General features: G+C 47.8%; 1 protein-coding gene across 1 annotated transcript in view; it reads left to right on the plus strand.

The window, feature by feature from the left end:
• Positions 1 to 22,559, plus strand: part of LOC143501966 (plexin domain-containing protein 2-like) — a 93,898-nt gene that overhangs the window by 38,269 nt on the left and 33,070 nt on the right. Inside the window, exons 3-7 of the mRNA XM_076995137.1 lie at positions 3,497 to 3,643; positions 4,597 to 4,666; positions 12,586 to 12,708; positions 14,325 to 14,443; positions 18,224 to 18,323. Of these exons, the coding sequence (XP_076851252.1) occupies positions 3,497 to 3,643; positions 4,597 to 4,666; positions 12,586 to 12,708; positions 14,325 to 14,443; positions 18,224 to 18,323 (559 nt within the window). The remainder of the gene's footprint in view (positions 1 to 3,496; positions 3,644 to 4,596; positions 4,667 to 12,585; positions 12,709 to 14,324; positions 14,444 to 18,223; positions 18,324 to 22,559) is intronic.

Below are 22,559 nucleotides of genomic sequence, written 5' to 3' on the forward strand. Positions count from 1 at the left end.
ATGCATACACAAGGAAACACACTACTACAAACTAAACCTACAAGGAAAACAACCTGACGGGGAGTAGAGAAAGAAAGAATAACCAGTAAATCAAACAAAGAGAAACAAGATGAAACAAGGAAGACAACCCGTAACTAATCCAACCGACGCGGGGAGACGTGAAGAGAACGCACAGGCTACAGGACACAGAACGCGGAGAGGGAAAAGCATACGGAGAACAGGGACCTGGCAAACACAATGACCGACACAGGAGAGTAAAACTGAGGGGAATATATACTCTAAAACAGGGGAGCAAACGAGACACAGGTGGGGGCACTAAAGACGGGGGCGTGACAAACAGAGGGAGGAACGAATGGGAGAGGGAAGCTAGGCGGGACCAGGGAGGAGGGAAGGGCTAGACCTGACAGAACCCCCCCTCAGGGCGTGCAACACCGGGGCACGCCAAACAGGGAGGGAGGAACAGACACCGGGGACAGGGATAAAACGACGTACACTGAGACCAGCAGGCGAGACCGGGACAGGGACGACAGACTCGGGGCAGGACGGACGTAAGGGAAGACAGGGATGAGGGACCGGAGGCAACACGGGGACAGGAGCGGACGGGCCAGGACAGGGGACAGAAACAGGGGACTGAACCAAGGGGGCCGGAACAGAGGAGACCAAGGGCACTGGAGACAACAGGCGGACGACAACAGAGACCGGGACGGGTACGAAATGGGTAACAACCTGGGGAACAAACACGGGCACAGGGATTTGGACGAGACCACCAGACACAGACACAGGGACGGGCACAAGGACACGGACAGACATACACACCGGGACAGGGACCAACAGGAAACCAGGGAGGGGACAGGGCAAAAAGGGGAACACAGGCGAGCGTAAAACAGAATTAACGAGAGCATTAGTGTCCGAACAGTCCAGCTCGGAACCAGCCCCAGGTCCACAGGCGGGCAAAGCAGTCACCGTGGGGGCCGGCGTGGACCGAGGAGCGTCCTGGGGTACTGGCGGAGCCGGAGGAGGGTCCAGGGGAGCCGGGGAAGAGTCCAGGGGCACCGTCAGGACCGGCTGAGGGACAGCGGAGACAAGGGAGGCCGGCCGAGAGGCCCCAGGGACCTGGGAGGCCAGGCAATGGGCCTCAGGGACGGGCCGGCGGGCCGCAGGGATGGGCCGTGTCCGCTGGCGGGCAGCGGGAATGGGCCGGGACCGCTGGCGGGCAGCGGGAACAGGCCGGGTCCGCTGGCGGGCAGCGGGAACAGGCCGGGTCCGCTGGCGGGCAGCGGGAACAGGCAACGACCTCCTCTGGGTTGCGAGCACAGGAGGCAAAGGCGCTGAAGAGGCCCCGTGGCGCCCGGGCGATGAGGAGGCCTCGATGAGCACGGAAGCCAAGGGGGCCCTGGGGACAGGGATGTCATCTGGGCCCGAGGTAGCCGGGCGGACGTCATCTGGGCCCGAGGCAGCCGGGCGGACGTCATCTGGGCCCGAGGCAGCCGGGCGGACGTCATCTGGGCCCGAGGCAGCCGGGCAGGCGTCATCTGGGCCCGAGGCAGCCGGGCAGGCGTCGTCAGGAGCCGGGGACGCAGAGGCGGCGTCGTCAGGAGCCGGGGATGCAGAGGCGGCATCATCAGAAGGCGGGGACGCCAAAGCGGCGCCATCCCGTGCAGGGATAATGTCTACTGCAGGGGTTTTAACTCCAGTGAACCTCATACGCATTAGGTTGTAGAACCCCTCCACAGTCCATGCCTCATCTATACGAGTGGCTAGTATTATGTCCGCCCACTCTAGTGCTTTACCTTTTAGCAGAGATCGTAGAAACAGCACAAGCACCTGGTTTGGAGGTGGGGGACAAGTTAGAAGTCTAATGTATTCCGTACATTGCAGGACATATTTCTCCACTGGTGTACGTTCTCCGTCGTACGCTTCTGGGCAGCGAGCCAGAGAAGGTAGGCATATGGGATTTCCCATAGGATCCCTTACCAGAAACGACTGGAGATTGTTGAGTTTGTCTTGGAAATAATCGCTTACTCTAGTCTGTGCGAGGTTAGCGAAAACTGGCTTCACCTGCTGCGTCATTTCAACATGGTCGGTCATTATGTAACGAATTAAAGGGGCGGGTGTGACGCAACCGCAAGTATCAAATATTTTATTAAATGAGACAGGCAACAGATCTCACAAAGGAAAATAACTAGACAAAGAGGAAAGAGAACTAAGGTGAACAAGCGACAGACTTGTGAGAATAATTAAACAGAGTTCAAACACGCCACGACAGACCTATAATAATATAGAAACACAAAGCTCAGGCACGACTAAACAGGACAGAACCACATCACTAAAACACCGACCTACAGATAGAAGCATGAAACAACAACTAGACACATTAACAAAACGTAGACCAATACTCAGAAGCATTAAACAGAATCACTAGAAACATTAACATACACCTTGAAACGGGGCGGGATAGATCAGAGGACACGGATACATACACGCATGCATACACAAGGAAACACACTACTACAAACTAAACCTACAAGGAAAACAACCTGACGGGGAGTAGAGAAAGAAAGAATAACCAGTAAATCAAACAAAGAGAAACAAGATAAAACAAGGAAGACAAACCGTAACTAATTCAACCAACACGGGGAGACGTGAAGAGAACGCACAGGCTACAGGACACAGAACGCGGAGAGGGAAAAGCATACGGAGAACAGGGACCTGGCAAACACAATGACCGACACAGGAGAGTAAAACTGAGGGGAATATATACTCTAAAACAGGGGAGCAAACGAGACACAGGTGGGGGCACTAAAGACGGGGGCGTGACAAACAGAGGGAGGAACGAATGGGAGAGGGGAGCTAGGCGGGACCAGGGAGGAGGGAAGGGCTAGACCTGACACATGCAAATATCACATACGTACAGTATGTGCACATACACACATACACACACACATTCACACACAAACACACACACACACATGCACGCACACACATGCACACACACATAAAATTATTAACATTAGCCTGCCCCCTTCTCTGGTCCTGGAGAATCCAAACATCCAGATGTAGCCCTGATTGCCCACATAGTGGCTGCTGATCAATGCAAAAGTCATTCAAGTCATATGGGAAGCCCTTACACAACCCGATTAGTCATATGGGAAGCCCTTGGGAAATGAAGGGCAAACTTTGCTTACAACTGACTGGACAAACAGACCCAAGTTTGTGTGTGGTTTTGCGCACACGCACACATGAATGTGATGTCATGCAGGAAATAATCTGTAGTGTAATATACAAGTGGATGGATACAAGATTTCAGCCCTTCAATTTCCTTAACAAAAAAGATGAAAGTTGTTCTATAAAAATATTGATTCATTAAATATCTTGCAGTTATTATTTTGTGTAGGTTATGATTAGATTAGATTTTAGGAGCAGTATGTCCATAGAATTTAGAAATGTAATCTAGGCAGTACATGGGTCTGACTAGCTGTATTTTTTCTGTCTTCAGGAAGACACAGATCACAACTACTACACATCAAAGACATATGGTCCTAATGAACCCATGAGCAAAGAGCTATGGGTAAACATTGATCACATGGACAAAGAAAAAGTGAAGATACATGGAATCCTGTCCAACACACATCGACAAGCTGCGGTAAGAGCACATTACATACAAACAGATGCAGACATCAATTTAGATATACACCTACATGAACATACTCATGCTCCACAGGAAACCAGGCAAACACCAGCACCACACGCATGCACACAGATTAACGTTGCTTTCATGTGCCAGTTTTCATTGAATCCTGACACTTGTAAAATGTTTAATCGATATTAGATTAGAGAGTTTTTCTGTGTGTGTGTGTGACCACGTTTTCTTATTGAATACTGCAACTTGTAGAACACTGAATCAATTCTAGAATAATCTGTGCAGTCTGTTTACACGCTGACTGTGTGGTATTGGGCAGAGATATGCGCACTGAGTCTAAAATACTCTGTGTCAGAATGTTCCGAAATGTACAAATGTCTGTGTCAGAATGTCTCACAGTGTCAAAGTGTTGCACTGTTCTGGGTATGATTGTGCGTCTTGCACTGTGCACGTTTGGGGCACCGCAGTACATAATGGCAGTGTGTTGTCATATTGCCACAAAGCCAGCCTAGCTTGTTGTCTTCGCCTAAACAAAAGAAAAGCCCAGCAGTGTCTCAGCTCAGCTCCACAACGACCTTACCTTTGCTCATTTACTTTGTGTAAAGTGAAATTTGCTCTGGGAAACCATAGAATTGGTGTACTAGGTTATATTGTGCCTTATTCTATGTTTACAATTTGTTGCTCATTCTGTATTTTTCTGTCTGTCTGTCTGTCTCTCTCTCTCTCTCTCTCTCTCTCTCTTTCTCTCTCCCTCTCTCTCTCTGTATCTCTCCCTCTTTGTCTATATCTCTCCCTCTCTGTCGCTCTGTCTTCCTCCCTCTCTATCTCTTACTCTTTTTCTCTCTGTCTATTTTTCATTCTTTGTCCTCTGCTCTACTTCTATATAAACGTCTCAGTAAAATATGACACCAATCTTAATTTTAGTACCATGATATATATTTTTTTCTCTCACACAGCGAGTCAACCTCTCTTTTGATTTCCCCTTTTACGGACATTTTCTGAGGGAGATCACCGTGGCAACGGGCGGTAAGTGTACTGCCCCATAAGGTACTGACACATCTTTGTGCATTTCTGCACAATGTATGTGTGTACATATATACGTGAGTATCTTGATGTGTTTGAGGAACTTACTGCCCAAAACAGAAACTGCAGAATAGAGTTAGTTCAGAGCTTAATACTATACATCAGGCTAGATGCCATTTATGCATTTAAGTGAGCGGATTGCTGTTATTGTTAAAAATGCTCTTGGGAGTATTTTGTCTTTGGTATGGTGTGGGTAGGTATAGTGTAGTGTGTAATCTGTAGAAGGTGTTGCATGCTGTGACAGAGCTGGTTCGTTCTCAGTGAGGTGGTTGAGTAATCTAAGCCTTAGTAATCTAATCTCTGGAGCCTGAGTTGTCCTCCTTCCGGTTCCTGTGTTTTATGTCGGACGGGAAAAGAAATGCATAATTGATGGGTTCTTGTTTGTTTTGAGTGTGCAAAAACAGACACGAATAGCTTGCGTGCCAAACAAATCCCCCTTACGTCATCTCAGTTCCTGTGTTCTCTGATGCTCTCCACCCCAATAACAAGAGGCAGACAGATTCAGGTTGGAACTGATTGTTATAGAAGTAGCTTGACGCTGGATTCACCATTCACCTCTATAACATCTCTATAACACCTCTATAACACCTCTATAACACCTCTAACATCTGTCTCCCTCAGCTTGCTATTGCTGTATGAGAGATGTCATTACCACACTGCTGGTGTTATTGATTACGCTGGTGTTATAAGATTAAGTCATTTGATATGACTGGTCATTGTTCGATCATTCTCAGCAGCATGGGAGTTGTTCGGTCAGAATTCAGTGTATATACTTGGATTTGTACATGCCTAGGTCTCCTTTTTGTTTCTACAGGTGAGTTGATCCCATTAAGTACTAGATTAAGTACGAGAATAAGTACTATAGTGTTTAGGACATTAGGGTGTTACAGAGTAACACCCTTAAAGGCCTTTCTAGAAACACCCCAGGCCTCCAATAGGATTACAGAGAGAGACACACCTCAGTTTAGGGTCAAAGAAAGGAAACATTCTCCTAATTGTTAATTTGAAGTGTTTCAGCCACACCCATCCTTAACATGTTAAAAATCGAGCCCATGCAGTCATAGACATGCATGTAGCATTGGTCATACTGATGCTGAGTGAGCGTAAACATAGTACTTGTAACGTAGCTCGCGCTACGGAGCGAGGAGGCGGACACAAACGCTGAGGAGAGTGAGATTTATTCAAGGGAATACCATATTCGTCGTCGGATAACCAGTCCGGGTCCATAACGGGAGGGCAGTCAGAATAACACAGGTACACGGGCATACTAAACATGACGGGGGGGAAACACAGAGCAGACTTACGAGCAAGACTAAACAGTGAACAGCAAAGCACAAACCAACAGCATGAATAAAGTGAACAAAACCACAGGTAACCAGACGGGGAAATGGCAGGGACTGATATACATGAAACTAAACTAGGGACAAGTGACGGCAATGACACGGGGCGTGGTAACAAACAGGGAATCACGGAGACAAACGAGCGGGGCGGGATAAACAGGCACGGAACACCGACACAAGGGTTTCCGGAGTGACAGCTAAGGGAGGGGCCGCGGCCATACGTGACAGTACTATCATAGGCTTCCATCTTTGCTACAAAGCACTTCATGAATTGTCTGTCCTGGTTTAATGGTCCTGGCCATCTGGAATAGTTTTTATTGTGAAATTGAAGTGTCAAGAAGCTCAACCATGAAGCAGTAGACCATGCAAACTCACAGAGTGTGGCGGTCGAGGACTGAAGTGTATTACACGTAAAAAATATCCTGTTTTCTGCTCATTACAGAGATCCAGACTGCATCTGGAAGCAACAGCCTCTATCCCAGTGTGTTGGGAGCTTTGTGAAAGGGCTTTTCATGGTTGAACAGAGGTACACAAGCCTAAAACCCCTGTGTACAATGCCAAGTGTTGGATAGAGTGGTTTAAAGAACAACACCACTTGTTTGATTGACTATCCAGCAGTCTGGAGGATGAATCTGGGTTTGTCAGATGCCATGAGAATACGACCTAACTACCTAACACAATGTAAAGTTTGGTGGAGGAGGAAGGGCTGTGTTTTAGGGTTTGGTGCTGGTGTTTTAGCCAATCATATGCTTCCAGCTTTTTGGAAACAGCATGGTGATGACAGTTTCCTGTTGTTGCATGAAGACATGATTTGACATGTGCCCCAGTACTCCAACATTGACCCCTGCCCTACTGAACACGTCTGCCCTACTGAACATGTCTGTCCTACTGAACGCGTCTGTCCTACTGAACACGTCTGCTCATTGAACAGGTCTGCCCTACTGAACACGTCTGCCCTACTGAACATGTCTGTCCTACTGAACACGTCTGCTCACTGAACAGGTCTGCCCTACTGAACACGTCTGCCCTACTGAACATGTCTGTCCTACTGAACACGTCTGCTCACTGAACAGGTCTGCTCACTGAACACATCTGCTCACTGAACACGTCTGCCCTACTGAACACGTCTGCCCTACTGAACACGTCTGCTCACTGAACACGTCTGCTCACTGAACACGTCTGTCCTACTGAACACGTCTGCTCACTGAACAAGCTCATAGAAGTGTGAGGATCAGACATCCACATACTTTTGTCCATTTAGTGTGAAACTGAGTCTTTCAGTGAAAACCCCTGTAATGTTTAAATAGGTAAATGTTTGACAGCACATGCTATTAAATACAAACGTAACCTGTTTATAGTGGCACAGTCTGGAAGCCCTTTCAGTGCTCATTATTCATTATAGTTGATACATATTGTGTAAGCATAGTGTTGAACATTAGATTGTTTTTTGTTTGTTTGTTTTTTGTTTAGGTCTTTTAATATTATATTATTCCACTTTTTTCTATATCTGTCTATATTCTCTAACTGAGAATATTGCATTCTGTGCAGTTGCACTGCAGTCGTGTGTGTAGCCAAACCTGGTTTGCAGCTTGGGAAATATCACTAAAAGAAATTGTTCACTTTTTGGGTAAGAGCCACATGTGTGTGCTGACAGGAAGGTCATTGAATTGAAGGTCATTGAAGGTCTTTCAAAGCAAAAAACTATAGTGGAGGTGAGGCATGGGGACTTTACAGGTGAGGTATAGTGACTGTATATGTGAGGTATGGAGAGGTTTGTTTAGGTATGGTGACTGTATAGATGAGGTATAGTGAGGTATGGTGACTCTAATGGTGAATTATGGTGAGGTATGGTGACTATAGGTGAGGTATGGTCAGGTATGGTGACTGTATAAGTGAGGTATGGTGACTGTATTGGTGAGGTATGGTGACGGTATAGGTGAGGTACGGTAAGGTATGGTGACTGTATAGGTGAGGTATAGTGAGGTATGGTGACTGTATAGGTGAGGTACGGTAAGGTATGGTGACGGTATAGGTGAGGTATAGTGAGGTATGGTGACGGTATAGGTGAGGTATAGTGAGGTATGGTGACGGTATAGGTGAGGTACGGTTACTGTATAGGTGAGGTATAGAGAGGTATGGTGACTGAGGTGTAGTGAGGTATATTTGTGTGTACTTGTGTGTACTTGTGTGTTATCTTTGTTGAACAGAGACACATGATGAAGAAACAAAGAATGAATGAATGAGACAGACAGTGAGATCCACTACTGTTTATTTGAGGGTCCCTGGCACTGATACAACAGAATAGCACACATCTACAAACACACCAACACTCAGAAATGTACACACACATATTCGTGGCTCTCACACACACTTACACATTAACACAATCGTGTAGGGGGCAGCAAGTTTTGTTACTTATAATAAGGGTCATTCACTCTTTCCTCACAGATCTTTGGTGAATAATGTAAAATAATGAGCACATATACTTTCCTTTCTAGAAGCCAGACTCAAACATTACAGCTGGCCAAGCAGTCTTGTGTGTTTATTTCTGCCTGTCGTGTTTGCTATGCATTCGTGTCTGTTTGATGTAGGTGAAGTCGGGTCCATAATGTACTAATGGTGGGGGTTACAGTCTGATGGCTGCATGCATGTTATTGACAAAATACCATGCTGTCATTATACAACTGCAATTGCAATGTGCTTTACTAATGACTAGATGTAAGTTAATGAAGGGCTGGTCTCACATCTGGGCTGCTCTTAGTGTAATCATATAACCACTTTGACTCACCACATCTGGAACGTCTCTGATTGGTCTGGATGCTCAGGGCCAACACCCAAAAGATTTGTTAGAAGGTTCATTTGCATATTGCTCTATTCAGTAGTCTCAGAATTGCAGGTTTTATAATAACAGTAAAATAACAACATATCTTGCACAGCATAGAGGAACCTGTGGGAGGAAACTACTCTCACGTATTATTGTACACGGTTTGTCATTCAGGTCATGATAAATGACATGACTGAATTGTGAATGATCGCTAAACCACATGACCAGTGGTCAGGAGTTGTCAGATCAGCCACGTTTTAGAGCATTCAACAGCTCATGGGTTCATTTGCATGTTTTATTTAACATACAAACGGGGGTTTTATTAGTTTAGCCCTTTAAAGAGTGTTGTTTAATGTGTGCATAGACAAATGAGAAGAAATACAGGACTTGCTGCTCTCTTGGTTAACAAGGTTCATTAGTTGGTCAAGCAGATTTCTAATGTTTACTTTTATTCGGGTGGTTCAAGGAGGAGACACCAGGCAAACCTGGGAGGAGTTGGAGCTGAGTGAGAAGAAACTTCAGATTAGCTCCAACCAGGGCACTGTGTGTGTGTGTGTGTGTGTGTGTGTGTGTGTGTGTGTGTGTGTGTGTGTGTGTGTGTGTGTGTGTTTCTATCAGTTCTGTTCCTTCCTGCTGCTGTTGTCCTAATTCCAGACCACGCCCCCATGAGATGTTTTTGGGTTGGCTGTCAACACTGAGCTCTCTCTGTCTTGTGTTTGTTTGTGTGAATGGGGAAAAATAGAACCAGATGGAGCTGGGAAGATTAAACAGAGGAGCACAGCAGGGAAAGGGTGGAGGAGGAGGACAGAGAGAGGGTGGAGGAGCACGGTGGGGAGAGGGTGGAGGAGGAGGACGGAGAGAGGGTGGAGGAGCACGTTGGGGAGGGGGTGGAGCAGCATGGTGGGGAGAGGGTGGAGGAGGAGGATGGAGAGAGGGTGAAGGAGCACGGTGGAGAGAGGGTGGAGGAGCACGTTGGGGAGGGGGTGGAGGAGGAGGACAGAGAGAGGGTGAAGGAGCACGGTGGGGAGAGGGTGGAGGAGGAGGACGGAGAGAGGGTGGAGGAGCACGTTGGGGAGAGGGTGGAGGAGGAGGACGGAGAGTGGGTGGAGGAGCACGGTGGAGAGAGGGTGGAGGAGGAGGACAGAGAGTGGGTGGAGGAGCACGGTGGAGAGAGGGTGGAGGAGCACGGTGGGGAGAGGGTGGAGGAGCACGGTGGGGAGAGGGTGGAGGAGGAGGACAGAGAGAGGGTGGAGGAGGACGGTGGGGAGAGGGTGGAGGAGGAGGAGGACAGAGAGTGGGTGGAGGAGGTGCTGCCTGGCATTGTGTAAACACTTCTGAACAAGTGATGTGGAGAAGACCGTGCTGAAACACAAACTGAGTAAAGGCATAGATGGAAACACAATAGCATCCACCACCTCCAACATCTCCCTATCTGTTCCCTACCTCATCACCACCTTGCAATTCCCAGAAGCCCTTGCACTTTATTGCAGTTGTAGTCTGTAAACTGTGAGGGTTATGGAGAGGCTGTTCTCAGATCAAAGTAATCCATTTGGACCAAAGTTCAGAAGACAGCGCATGAATGTGGACCTTCTGGATGACGGTCTTTTGGACCGTGGACAGGTCTGCATTATCATGCCGGCTGTTGTTGCTTCACTTGAGAAGACGAAGCACGCCTGAAGCGACGAGGGTGAAGATGGATGTTTCTCTGTCCCATGTCTGCTGCTCCACCAGACTTCTGAGGACAGAACAGAACGTGTGTGGGCGAAAACATACAAGTGCAGGCAACAGGACAAATGCCCACCCGTAGAGAACGTATGTGCATATAGTCAAGGCCTCCGTGTGTGTGTGTGTGTGTGTGTGTGTGTGTGTGTGTGTGTGTGTGTGTGTGTGTGTGTGCGTGCGTGCGTGCGTGCGTGCGTGCGTGCATGCGTGTGTGTGTGTGTGTGTGTGTGTGTGCGTGAGAGAGAGAGAGAGAGAGAGATAACCAGCTGAGAGTAGACAGAATACCTGAGTCTGCCAATGTTTTTTATAGTTTTCCTCCTCTCTCTTTTGGTCAGACGAGTGACTGATAGGACAGTGTTCTTTGTTTTGACTGTGTGTGATTGTGTGTGAATTTGCGTGCATCAAGTTACGAAATGTTGCCATGATGTTGCCTAGCCAGTATTTACATGTTGCTTCATTGTTTTTCCCAGCCTAAATCACACTCTTTCTTTAACAGCATATGGTGCGTATAAATCACGTTATTCTCGTGGGTTTGACAATGTGAGTGTAAGCTATCAGCATGACATGGCCTCTAGCGCTGCAGCTGCCTCTGTGGGCTTCCGGACATTTCCGTGCACGGCTGACATCACTCCCAGAGTCCTCAGGTCACGTTTGACCACTAGGCAGATGATCCTCTCATTCTTTCCCAGAAATCGGTTTCATTGGGTTGCCGTATTAACACATGATTGGGTCCTTGGTGCGCTTGGGAGGTTCTCAAGTCATGCATCTAAACATGTGGAAAAAAGAAAGAAAAGGGAAAAGAAAAGAAATGTTCTTTGGAGAACAAGAAAAAAAAAATCCTAAATCATTAGTGAGGAATCTCCAAAATGCGATTTTGCTGTTTATAGAACAAACCTTATGTCTTTTGGCATGCCGGCATATACTGTACATAGATATAATTGAATATATCTCCTTCGTATGGGTGGGTGGGTGTGCATGCCTATCTGTGTGTAACTAAATGACTCTGGTAATTTTCCGGAATGCGGTGCGCGAGTTTTCATGGTTAATTAGTGAATCACGAGGGAGGCGGGCCAAGACTCCATCTGGTGGGACGGAGAGCGGAGAGGCAGAGACGCAGCAGGTGGCCGGGACTTCTACGTCCTTCTGTTCTCGTGTCTCCCCCAGAGGTGGGACTGGCCCACACAGCTGAATCTTCTCTGAGCAGCAGGTCCACCTGCGGATCTGGGGTGGGTTTCCCGAAACGTTCGTAGCGCTAAGTACTTCTTTACCTCGTACGTTTCATACGAGTTTACGAAGTACTTAGCGCTACGAACGTTTCGGGAAACCCACCCCTGTATGGTACAGTTGCTCTGCCTACGGTGGTCATTTTGAATCATGTTTAATTGTTAATCATTCATGGTCTCTTGACGCTCTGTGAAACACCATGCAGTACAGCCTTTATCATTAATAGTAGTAGTGGTGTCATTATTATTACTAATATTATTATTATCATTAGATGGGGTGATGTATTGCATGAATTGGAGAAGCTCCTCATAACCTCCTTTTTTAAGTTCCTCTAGACGTTCCTGTAGTCCAGTCAAGGGTGAGGAGCTGAAGAGCGGCGTCACCATGTCTGTAGTGACACCTACACATTTCTAAGTTTGCTCCATTTGTTTGAGAGGCCTCGGGCCCAACTGCCCATTTGCAGGAGTGATTTCACTTCCAATTGCCCGTGTGACTCTGTCTGCTGTACAGAGAGACACAGCAGTACACAACACTTAGAAAAGCCCTGCAGACAGCCTGTGACAAACGAGGGGGGGGGGGGGTCTGTCCTTCTAAATGTTCATTTCTGACAGCTCTGGGAAGCTCAAGATGGGAGTGAAGGGATTACACTTATTATTTTTGTCGTTGTGCTGTTTGTTGTTTTATCAAGTCGGAGTGAAATGTTAGGTATCTTATTTGAGTGTGTTTTGTGCTTCTGTGTGTTTGCATTGCAGGATTCATTTATACAGGAGATGTGGTTCACAGAATGCTGACGGCCACGCAGTACATCGCCCCCCTCATGGCGAACTTTGACCCCAGTCTGTCCCGCAATTCAACAGTCATTTACTTTGACAATGGTAAGAGCCGTGGGCTACTGGTTATGACATCTCTGCTCCTCCGTAGGTGTGTGTCTCTGTATCTCTGTTACAACTGGAGGCATAATTTTGTATGATGTAATTATTAAATGTAACACAGTGCAATACTAAAAACCAGTTCAAACTCTGAGTGTACACGCTAGCAATATATGATGATTAAGCTGAACCAAAGTTTGCTACAAATGGATTCAGTTGGTGTCAAGTTGTAGCTGCACGTCTCCTCACTTAGTGCCTTTGTGGAACACTTTGAAGTTACACAGGCCTAATAATTAAGAACAATTGTGAAGGGAGGAGAGGGGAGGGGAGGGGAGGTGAGGGGAGGTGAGAGGAGGTGAGGAGGAGAGAAAGGAGGTGAGGGGAGGCGAGGGGAGGTGAGGGGAGGTGAAGGGAGGTGAGGAGGAGAGAAAGGAGGTGAGGGGAGGAGAGAAAAGAGGTGAGGGGAGGTGAGGGGAGGTGAAGGGAGGTGAGGGAGGTGAGAGGAGGTGAGGGGAGGTGAAGGGAGGTGAGAGGAGGTGAGGGGAGGTGAGAGGAGGTGAAGGGAGGTGAGGGGAGGTGAGAGGAGGTGAGGGGAGGTGAAGGGAGGTGAGGGAGGTGAGAGGAGGTGAGGGGAGGTGAGAGGAGGTGAGGGGAGGTGAAGGGAGGTGAGAGGAGGTGAGGGGAGGTGAGAGGAGGTGAGGGAGGTGAGAGGAGGTGAAAGGAGGTGGGGAGGTGAAAGGAGGTGAAGGGAGGTGAGAGGAGGTGAGGGGAGGTGAGAGGAGGTGAAGGGAGGTGAGAGGAGGTGAGGGGAGGTGAGGGGAGGTGAGAGGAGGTGAGGGGAGGTGAAGGGAGGTGAGGGAGGTGAGGGGAGGTGAGAGGAGGTGAGGGGAGGTGAGAGGAGGTGAGAGGAGGTGAGGGGAGGTGAGAGGAGGTGAAGGGAGGTGAGAGGAGGTGAGGGGAGGTGAGAGGAGGTGAAGGGAGGTGAGAGGAGGTGAGGAGGAGAGATTTTTGATGAATTACAATTTATTATTAAAACATACAATTTATAGTGAAAACATACTAATGCACATGAGGTCACCTAGACTTTGAGCACAGCACTACGGTTGCCAGGTTCTGCCATCACCCACCTTTGCTTTTATCTGTGGGCTGCGGGAGTTTACCAAGAATAACGAGTAAGAACTGAGGAAGGACATGCGATCCTGAGGACGAAAGCAGCGTACGGGTCAGGAAGGCAAAGGTCGCCCCGGGTCAGCGCTGGCATGCAGGAGGTCGGCCCTTGGCATGGCTGAAGATCCATGTCAGGATCCAGAGGGCATCAAAACAGTACCCCGCAGCAGGGGTCGGAGGTCGTGGAGATGAAGGATGTATGAGGCTGAGGCACACGTCCCCTCTGACACGAGGCGAGAGCCCTGTGGTGTCAGGGTTTCAGCCCTGTTGGGGTGGGCGTCTGGGGGCTGTTCACAGTATGACAGCAGCAGAGGAATTCATATTAGTGAAAAAGGTGAATTCCTGGTGTAAAGTTTATGCTGTAGTATGGTAATTCTGTGTGTGTGTGTGTGTGTATGTGTGTGTGTGTGTGTGTGTGTGTGTGTGTGTGTGTGTGTGTGTGTGTGTGGTTTAAGGCACTGCCCTGGTGGTCCAGTGGGATCACGTTCACCTCCAGGACTCGTTCAATCTGGGCAGCTTCACTTTTCAAGCCACTCTGCACAGCGACGGCCGAATCGTCTTCGCCTACAAGGAGGTCCATCACTTTGTCTTCATTACCCTGTGTTAACAGTGCTGTGTTTTCTGTTCATATACCTTCTCCCTCTATTACGCAGGCTTCTTTCTTCTCTTTCACCATATCAAATGCAGCATCTGTCTTCTTTTAAAAGGCTGGTTTTGTTTTAGTTTCTTTTTCAAGCATACAGCAAGTAAAATAATTATTGAACACATCACAAATTTTCTAAGTAAATATATTTCTAAACTTGACATGAAATCCTCACCAGATGTCGGTAACAACCCATCCAATCCACACATGCAAAGAAATCAAAAATAGATGTCCATGAATTATGTGTAATAAAGAGAAATGACACAGGGTGAAAGGAGGAGCTAAAGGCATGAAAACTCATGACATCAGCTGAAACCTATCAGTCATTACACATCAATCCTGCCACTTGGTACAAATTTATATTAACTGGTTCAGTCGTCTTACTGATGGCCTATAAAAACACGTCTCATTACCAAAGTATCACACAAGAAACATCTCATGATGGGTAAAACTAGTGAGCTCTCTGAAGATCAACGCAACCTTATTGTTGCAAAACATTCTGATAGCACAGATTATAAGAGAATTTTAAAACTACCGATGGTTCCAGTGAGCACTGTTAGGGCCATAATTCAGGAATGGAAAGAACTTCATTTCATCATAAACTGGCCACGACCAGGTGCTCCCTGCAAGATTACAGACAGAAGAGTGAAAATAATTATCCAAGAGCCAAGAACCACTTGTGGATAGCTACAGAAAGATTTGTAATCAGCAGATACATGCACTCAACCGCCATGGCCTGTGTGTATGCTGCCCATTGCTAAAGAAAAAGCACATTTGCTAAACAACTTGTGAAATACTGGGAGAATATAGTCTTGGCAGATGAGACCAAAATGTAGTTCTTTGGAAGCCTGTATATCAGCCCAAGATCTGAGCATGCAGCATGCAGCACTGGCACGCTACATAGAACTGAAAGGAAGGACACGTGCCGATATTCTAGATGAAAATGTGCTGTCATCTTCCAGGATGATGAAGATGAAACGAGGATGGACATTTCAGCAGGACAATGATCCCAAAGTTTACGGGGGTGGTGATAGTTTACGGGGGTGGTGATAGTGTACAAGGGTGGTGATAGTGTACGGGGGTGGTGATAGTGTACGGAGTGGTGATAGTGTACGGAGTGGTGATAGTGTATGGGGGTGGTGATAGTGTACAAGGGTGGTGATAGTGTACGGGGTGGTGACAGTGTACAAGGGTGGTGATAGTGTACGGGGGTGGTGATAGTTTACGGGGGTGGTGATAGTGTACGGGGTGGTGACAGTGTGCAAGGGTGGTGATAGTTTATGGGGTGGTGATAGTTTACGGGGGTGGTCATAGTTAGTACGCGGGTGGTGATAGTTTATGGGGGTGGTGATAGTGTACGGGGGTGGTGATAGTTTATGGGGGTGGTGATAGTGTACGGGAGCGGTGATAGTGTACGGGGGTGGTGATAGTGTACAAGGGTGGTGATAGTGTACGGGGGTGGTGATAGTTTACGGGGTGGTGATAGTGTGCGGGGGTGGTGATAGTTTATGGGGGTGGTGATAGTGTACGGGGGTGGTGATAGTTTATGGGGGTGGTGATAGTGTACGGGAGTGGTGATAGTGTACGGGGGTGGTGATAGTGTACGGGGGTGGTGATAGTATACGGGGGTGGTGATAGTGTACAGGGGTGGTGATAGTGTACGGGGGTGGTGATAGTGTACAAGGGTGGTGATAGTGTACGGGGGTGGTGATAGTGTACGGGGTGGTGATAGTGTACGGGGGTGGTGATAGTGTACGCGGGTGGTGATAGTGTACGGGGGTGGTGATAGTTTACGGGGGTGGTGATAGTGTACGCGGGTGGTGATAGTGTACGGGGTGGTGATAGTGTACGGGGGTGGTGATAGTTTACGGGGGTGGTGATAGTTTATGGGGTGGTGATAGTGTACGGGGGTGGTGATAGTGTACGGGGGTGGTGATAGTTTACGGGGGTGGTGATAGTTTACGGGGGTGGTGATAGTGTACGCGGGTGGTGATAGTGTACGGGGGTGGTGATAGTGTACGGGGGTGGTGATAGTGTACAAGGGTGGTGATAGTGTACGGGGGTGGTGATAGTGTACGGGGGTGGCGATAGTTTACGGGGGTGGTGATAGTTTACGGGGGTGGTGATAGTGTACGGGGGTGGTGATAGTGTACGCGGGTGGTGATAGTGTACGGGGGTGGTGATAGTGTACAAGGGTGGTGATAGTGTACAAGGGTGGTGATAGTGTACAAGGGTGGTGATAGTGTACAGGGGTGGTGATAGTGTACAAGGGTGGTGATAGTGTACGGGGTGGTGATAGTGTACGGGAGTGGTGATAGTTTATGGGGGTGGTGATAGTTTACGGGGGTGGTGATAGTGTACGGGGGTGGTGATAGTGTACAGGGGTGGTGATAGTTTACGGGGGGTGATGATAGTGTATGGGGGTGGTGATAGTGTACAGGGGTGGTGATAGTTTACGGGGGGTGATGATAGTGTACGGGGGTGGTGATAGTGTACAGGGGTGGTGATAGTTTACGGGGGTGGTTGACCAGTGCATGTCACTACTGCGCTATACAGGAGGCATCTTGAAACTTCTGTATGAAGCATTTCAGTAAGCATGTTCAATATCTCATTCCTCATTTTTCACATTTATGGACATCTATGTTTAATTTCTTTGCATGTGTGGATTGGAGGGGTTGTGACAACATCTGGTGAGAATTTCATGTCTTCAGCACCTTTAGAAATATGTTTACTTATAAATATATTACTACTGATCTGGTGGGTTTAACACTTATTCTACCCGCTGTATCTGTTGATCCTTCTTTCTGGTTTCCTGGCTTGTTCACTGCCTTCTCCCCCTCCTTCTCTCCCTCTCTCTCTCTCTATCTCTTTCTTGCTCCCTCTCTCTTTCTCCCTCTCTTCTTCCCTTCATTCCAGTATAGCTCTGTGTGTCCAATTTCCTTCCCCCATTTCTCTCCTTCAGTCTCTAATTACAAATTTTTCTCAGTAATGGCCGGTGAGGTAATAAAAATAATGTGGCCTGTCTCCCCCTGACATGACACCGCCCTGCCTGCTCATTTCATTTCTCTCTGATTAACAAGGCTCCTGCAGATTTGTCTACATCAGCCCATGATCCACCATGTTGTCACTCCGCCAGCGTTCAAAGCACTCTCCATGTGGGGGCGCTATATTTTTATTAGACGTTGTGAAAACATTGGCTGGGTCACTTTTGACCCAAAAAAGAAAAAGGAGAAAAAACGCTGCTGTTTTGACAGAATACTCTCAAACCTGGATTTCGCTAGGTAGTATTAAATTCAGAACTTTAGTACTGCCAAGATCTAAAGTGCCAAGTCTAAAGTGTCTTTTTAAGGGGGGATAAATAATTTGTTTAATAAATCTGAAACATATTCAGCATAATGATTCAGCAAATGGTTTGCGGTCTAGATTCGTGTCTTCTTTCTGTTAGCCTGTCCCCTGGCAGAGTTCATTCACAACCCTGATCTCACTCGTCTGATCAAGGTCGTTGGAAACACCTGAATAACAAAGTCTGGGGTGTTACGTTAGGGCAGGAGGTTCAGGCACTCATCCCTGGCTACAGAGAAACGGTGCCATCAACATTCAGCTTCGAACATCAACACCGCCAGTACATCTACACAATAATGTACTCCTTGTTATAATATGTGGGTTCAAACCATCAATTTGGAGTGTTTACCGGTTGTGCTCCCTCCTTAGGTTCCCATCCAGATTGCCAAGATCAGCTCCATCAACCATCCGGTGAAGGTGGGGCTGTCCGACGCCTTCGTGGTGGTACACAGGATCCAGCAGATTCCCAGTAAGTCCTGCTTTCTCCAGAACCCTCTGGCCGAACTCCACCCCCTGGCCACCTTTGTGAACAGCAGGGACACCGGAGACTGCTTACATCTTGCATAACGTCCATGGAAAACAAGCGATGAAATGACAGCTAATAAATTGACGAGTGCCCGGGCTTTAGAAACTGAGGGTTATGACGACTACAAATTTTTAAACTAATGATGTGATGACTTTTAACATCCATCACGTTAGCAAACACCTGTTTTACAGAACGTTCATGCAAGAATGTGCATTACTGCATTTGACTAAAATAAATATTATGTGAATAAATATTACACAACTAATATTAATGATTCCCCAAGTCATACTGAAAATCCATCACAAGAGAAGCATTCAGTAAGACAATTAATACAGCATTGTTTCCTACATAAATGCAAGGACAGTTGTCTGAACAAACGTTGTGAATTTTTTAGACAATAATTAGCTGTATACTAATTATTATGTACACTTTGAACATGTTACAGGGGAACTCAGTTGTTCTGTGTTTTGTTCAGAAAGCAATTGGCAACTCAACATTTGAAACTTGCATGCCGACTTCCCACTGCTGAACGCTCTGGGCACACAGTATGAGCTCCTTACAGTTGACTGGTTTTTAAAAAAATATTTCTGAACAGACTGAATATTTTAGCCTGCAGATGGAGCCTTTATTTTTAAAGCCCATCACCAAAGCGGACTTATTTTATCTTCCAAGACAACAGATGCTAAGTTCTCAGCGAATTTTTGCAGAGCACACAGACTCAGAAGAGCTCAAAATTAGCTGTGCGGTGCACACAGTGCTTGTTGTCGCAAATCCTGGTGTAACATTCCTGCTTCTGACTGAAGTTGTCTTCACAGTTCAAAATGTGTTGACTTGCCATCATCTCCTTTGTTGAAGTCGAATGTGCTACCCCACTCTGTCCAGTTCAGGTGTCCCCCTCTGTCCCCCTCTGTCCCCCTCTGTCCTCCTTACAGCCCTCATAGGCTGGCATCACCAAAGACCTTTCATTCTTCATGTTTTTGTAATTACCCACATGGACTGTGAACTTAGACGTGGTTTTCAGGAGTCCAGACGCTCCACCCTGGTGTGTTATTACTGTCATTATTGTTTATCTAATGCTGTGCGGTGTAGTAAAATCAGATCTGTTACATGGGGGCTTTTTAAGTGTTGGGTCAGGAGAGTCTGGCAGACATGAAACTGCACTCTGGAGAGCACTGCCCACCTTAGTATGTCAAGCAGTGCAAAGTGTTGTTTGCTTTAATGCTTGCGTAACTGGCATGCGAAACTATAAAAATATTCAGAGGAATATTTACAATGTTTTTGACTTGCTGGGCCAAACAAGTTAATACAGCACTAGCTAATGTATGCGAATTGTCTGGAGTAATTTGACATTCACCCAGCAGCGCACTGAGGAGGTCGTTTCTGTTTGTGGAGTCGAGGGGTGTCTGAGGAGAGGCGGCCTGTATTACCGCTAACGAACTTCAAACTGCGACGTTGCGGCGATGACAGAGCCGTCCTGCAGAGCCGCCCACCCTCTGGTTAGAGCGCCGTCTGGCCCTCCGTCACAATGGGTGGAGAGGTAGAGGAGTGAGGCACGTCACGACGGGTGGAGATGTGGAGGAGTGAGGCACGTCACGACGGGTGGAGATGTGGAGGAGTGAGGCACGTCACGACGGGTGGAGAGGTGGAGGAGTGAGGCACGTCACGACGGGTGGAGAGGTGGAGGAGTGAGGCACGTCACGACGGGTGGAGAGGTGGAGGAGTGAGGCACGTCACGACGGGTGGAGAGGTGGAGGAGTGAGGCACGTCACGACGGGTGGAGAGGTGGAGGAGTGAGGCACGTCACGACGGGTGGAGATGTGGAGGAGTGAGGCACGTCACGACGGGTGGAGATGTGGAGGAGTGAGGCACGTCACGACGGGTGGAGAGGTGGAGGAGTGAGGCACGTCACGACGGGTGGAGAGGTGGAGGAGTGAGGCACGTCACGACGGGTGGAGATGTGGAGGAGTGAGGCACGTCACGACGGGTGGAGATGTGGAGGAGTGAGGCACGTCACGACGGGTGGAGAGGTGGAGGAGTGAAGCCTGGTTTATACTTTCGCGAGCGACCGTAGCGCGCGGCTCCGCCCACCTTGCGCGACCCTGCGCGAGCGGTGTAGGCGTTTATACTTTCGCGAACGTCGCGAGCGTCGCTGCAGTGTTCTCCGAAACGATAGGTGGCGATAGGTGGCAGTGGAGAATAAAAAACCCCTGCAAAACCGGTGAAAGAACATTTTTACCTGACCAGAGACCTATATACACCAGGCATCAAACATAAATATGGCTTTGCAATGTTGTCCGAAACGATATGTGGTAGTATAAAGAAACACCCCTCAAAAAAGGGGAATGAACATTTACCTGACGCATTTTGATGTTGCTTTGTGTTTCAGGTTTGAAAAGTGCTGGAATTTAGGCTAAAGTACATTAAAATGTTGAAATTACGTTAACAAATACGAGCCTCTTGTAATTCCAGGACGAAACATGAGAGAACGTGAAGACGTTAAGATTTGGCGTTTTGAAAATAAACAAATAAACAACCATTAAATAATGTGATAAAAAAAGCGAATTATTTCGATTCATTTCGAGTATATGTATAAATATTTAACTTAATTAAGTTTAACGTGCTGGGAAATACTGAAATAGACCTTTAAAGTGACGTACAAGTGCTTTAATTCCACCTTATAAAGGTGTATGAACCCGGCAAACATGACTTTGTCCATCGCGCTGAAGCGCGGCGCGCGCGCGAAGTTACAAAATTCGAGAGGTGCCCTCGCGCACGGGCGGAGCCACAGCGATTACGTCATTTTCGCCGCGCGGACCCTCGCGCCGCTCGCGGCGCGTCGAGTATAAACCAGGCTTGAGGCACGTCACGACGGGTGGAGAGGTGGAGGAGTGAGGCACGTCACGACGGGTGGAGAGGTGGAGGAGTGAGGCACGTCACGACGGGTGGAGAGGTGGAGGAGTGAGGCACGTCACGACGGGTGGAGAGGTGGAGGAGTGAGGCACGTCACAACGGGTGGAGAGGTGGAGGAGTGAGGCACGTCACGACGGGTGGAGATGTGGAGGAGTGAGGCACGTCACGACGGGTGGAGAGGTGGAGGAGTGAGGCACGTCACGATGGGTGGAGAGGTGGAGGAGTGAGGCAGTGCTGAGAACTCCACCACTGCTGCTTCATCCAAAGCCAGCAGCAACGTGTCAGGAATGACGTTAATACACAGCTCAGCTTAAGCGTTGTTCTAATAGCACTGTTCCCTGTTCATATTCACTACTGTGTTTTTGTAAAGTGATGTTTTTTTACTTATTTCATTATTATTCATTTAAGAGTTCTGCAGTACCTAATGAGTGTGTTTTTTTTATTTTGTGAAGTTACCTGAAGGTGTTTTTTAATCGTCTTCTTCTGTCTTTTTTAATGTTTGCCATTGAGGGTGCAGGGCGTTGGAGTCTCTCGAGCCCCCTCAGCCGTCTGTCTTTTAACAGACATGATGCTTTGATGGTGAGGTAACGTCTAGCTCAGTAGGAGGTGAGCTGTGCTCCTTCAGGAAGAGCAGTTAACTAAAACCACGTCTGGGTAAGGGCAAGACGTGAGAGGCTACACTGCCACCGCCACCAGAATGCTGTGCATCGAACATTTGGCATTTACGGAAGTGGTTGGTTCTGATATCACGCGTACATGTGTGCGTGCATATGCTTGTGTTGTCAGCGAGGAAAGGGCAGCATCTTCATCTTTTGACCTCAATCTGTCTCCTGGATTGTGACAATAATGAGAGAGAGAGAAGAGAGAAGGAGGAGAGAGAAAGAGGAGAGGTTTAGTTAGAGGGTGAAAGACTGACGATGCATCAGAATTTGATGGAAAGATGGAGAGACACACAGCTGTTGTTTGCTGTTACCAATTAAAGCTTTGAAACTGATTAGACACCTAACAGAATCAGGATTAAATGCACACACACACACACACACACACACACACACACACAAACACACACACACACACACACACACACACACACACACACACACACACACACACACCTGCAGGCAGAATGCCAGCATCCTGCAGAGAAGCCTCGTTACGCCTCACAGACTGACCAGGTAATTAGCTACAGGAAAGGCTTTTAACCCTCTGAACATCTGTGACTGAACAGAACAGAATTGCCTGCCCTAAAGCTCTCAAAGTAGCACGTCC

This window comes from Brachyhypopomus gauderio, unplaced genomic scaffold (genome assembly GCF_052324685.1).
Source record: "Brachyhypopomus gauderio isolate BG-103 unplaced genomic scaffold, BGAUD_0.2 sc183, whole genome shotgun sequence".
NCBI lineage: Eukaryota > Metazoa > Chordata > Actinopteri > Gymnotiformes > Hypopomidae > Brachyhypopomus > Brachyhypopomus gauderio.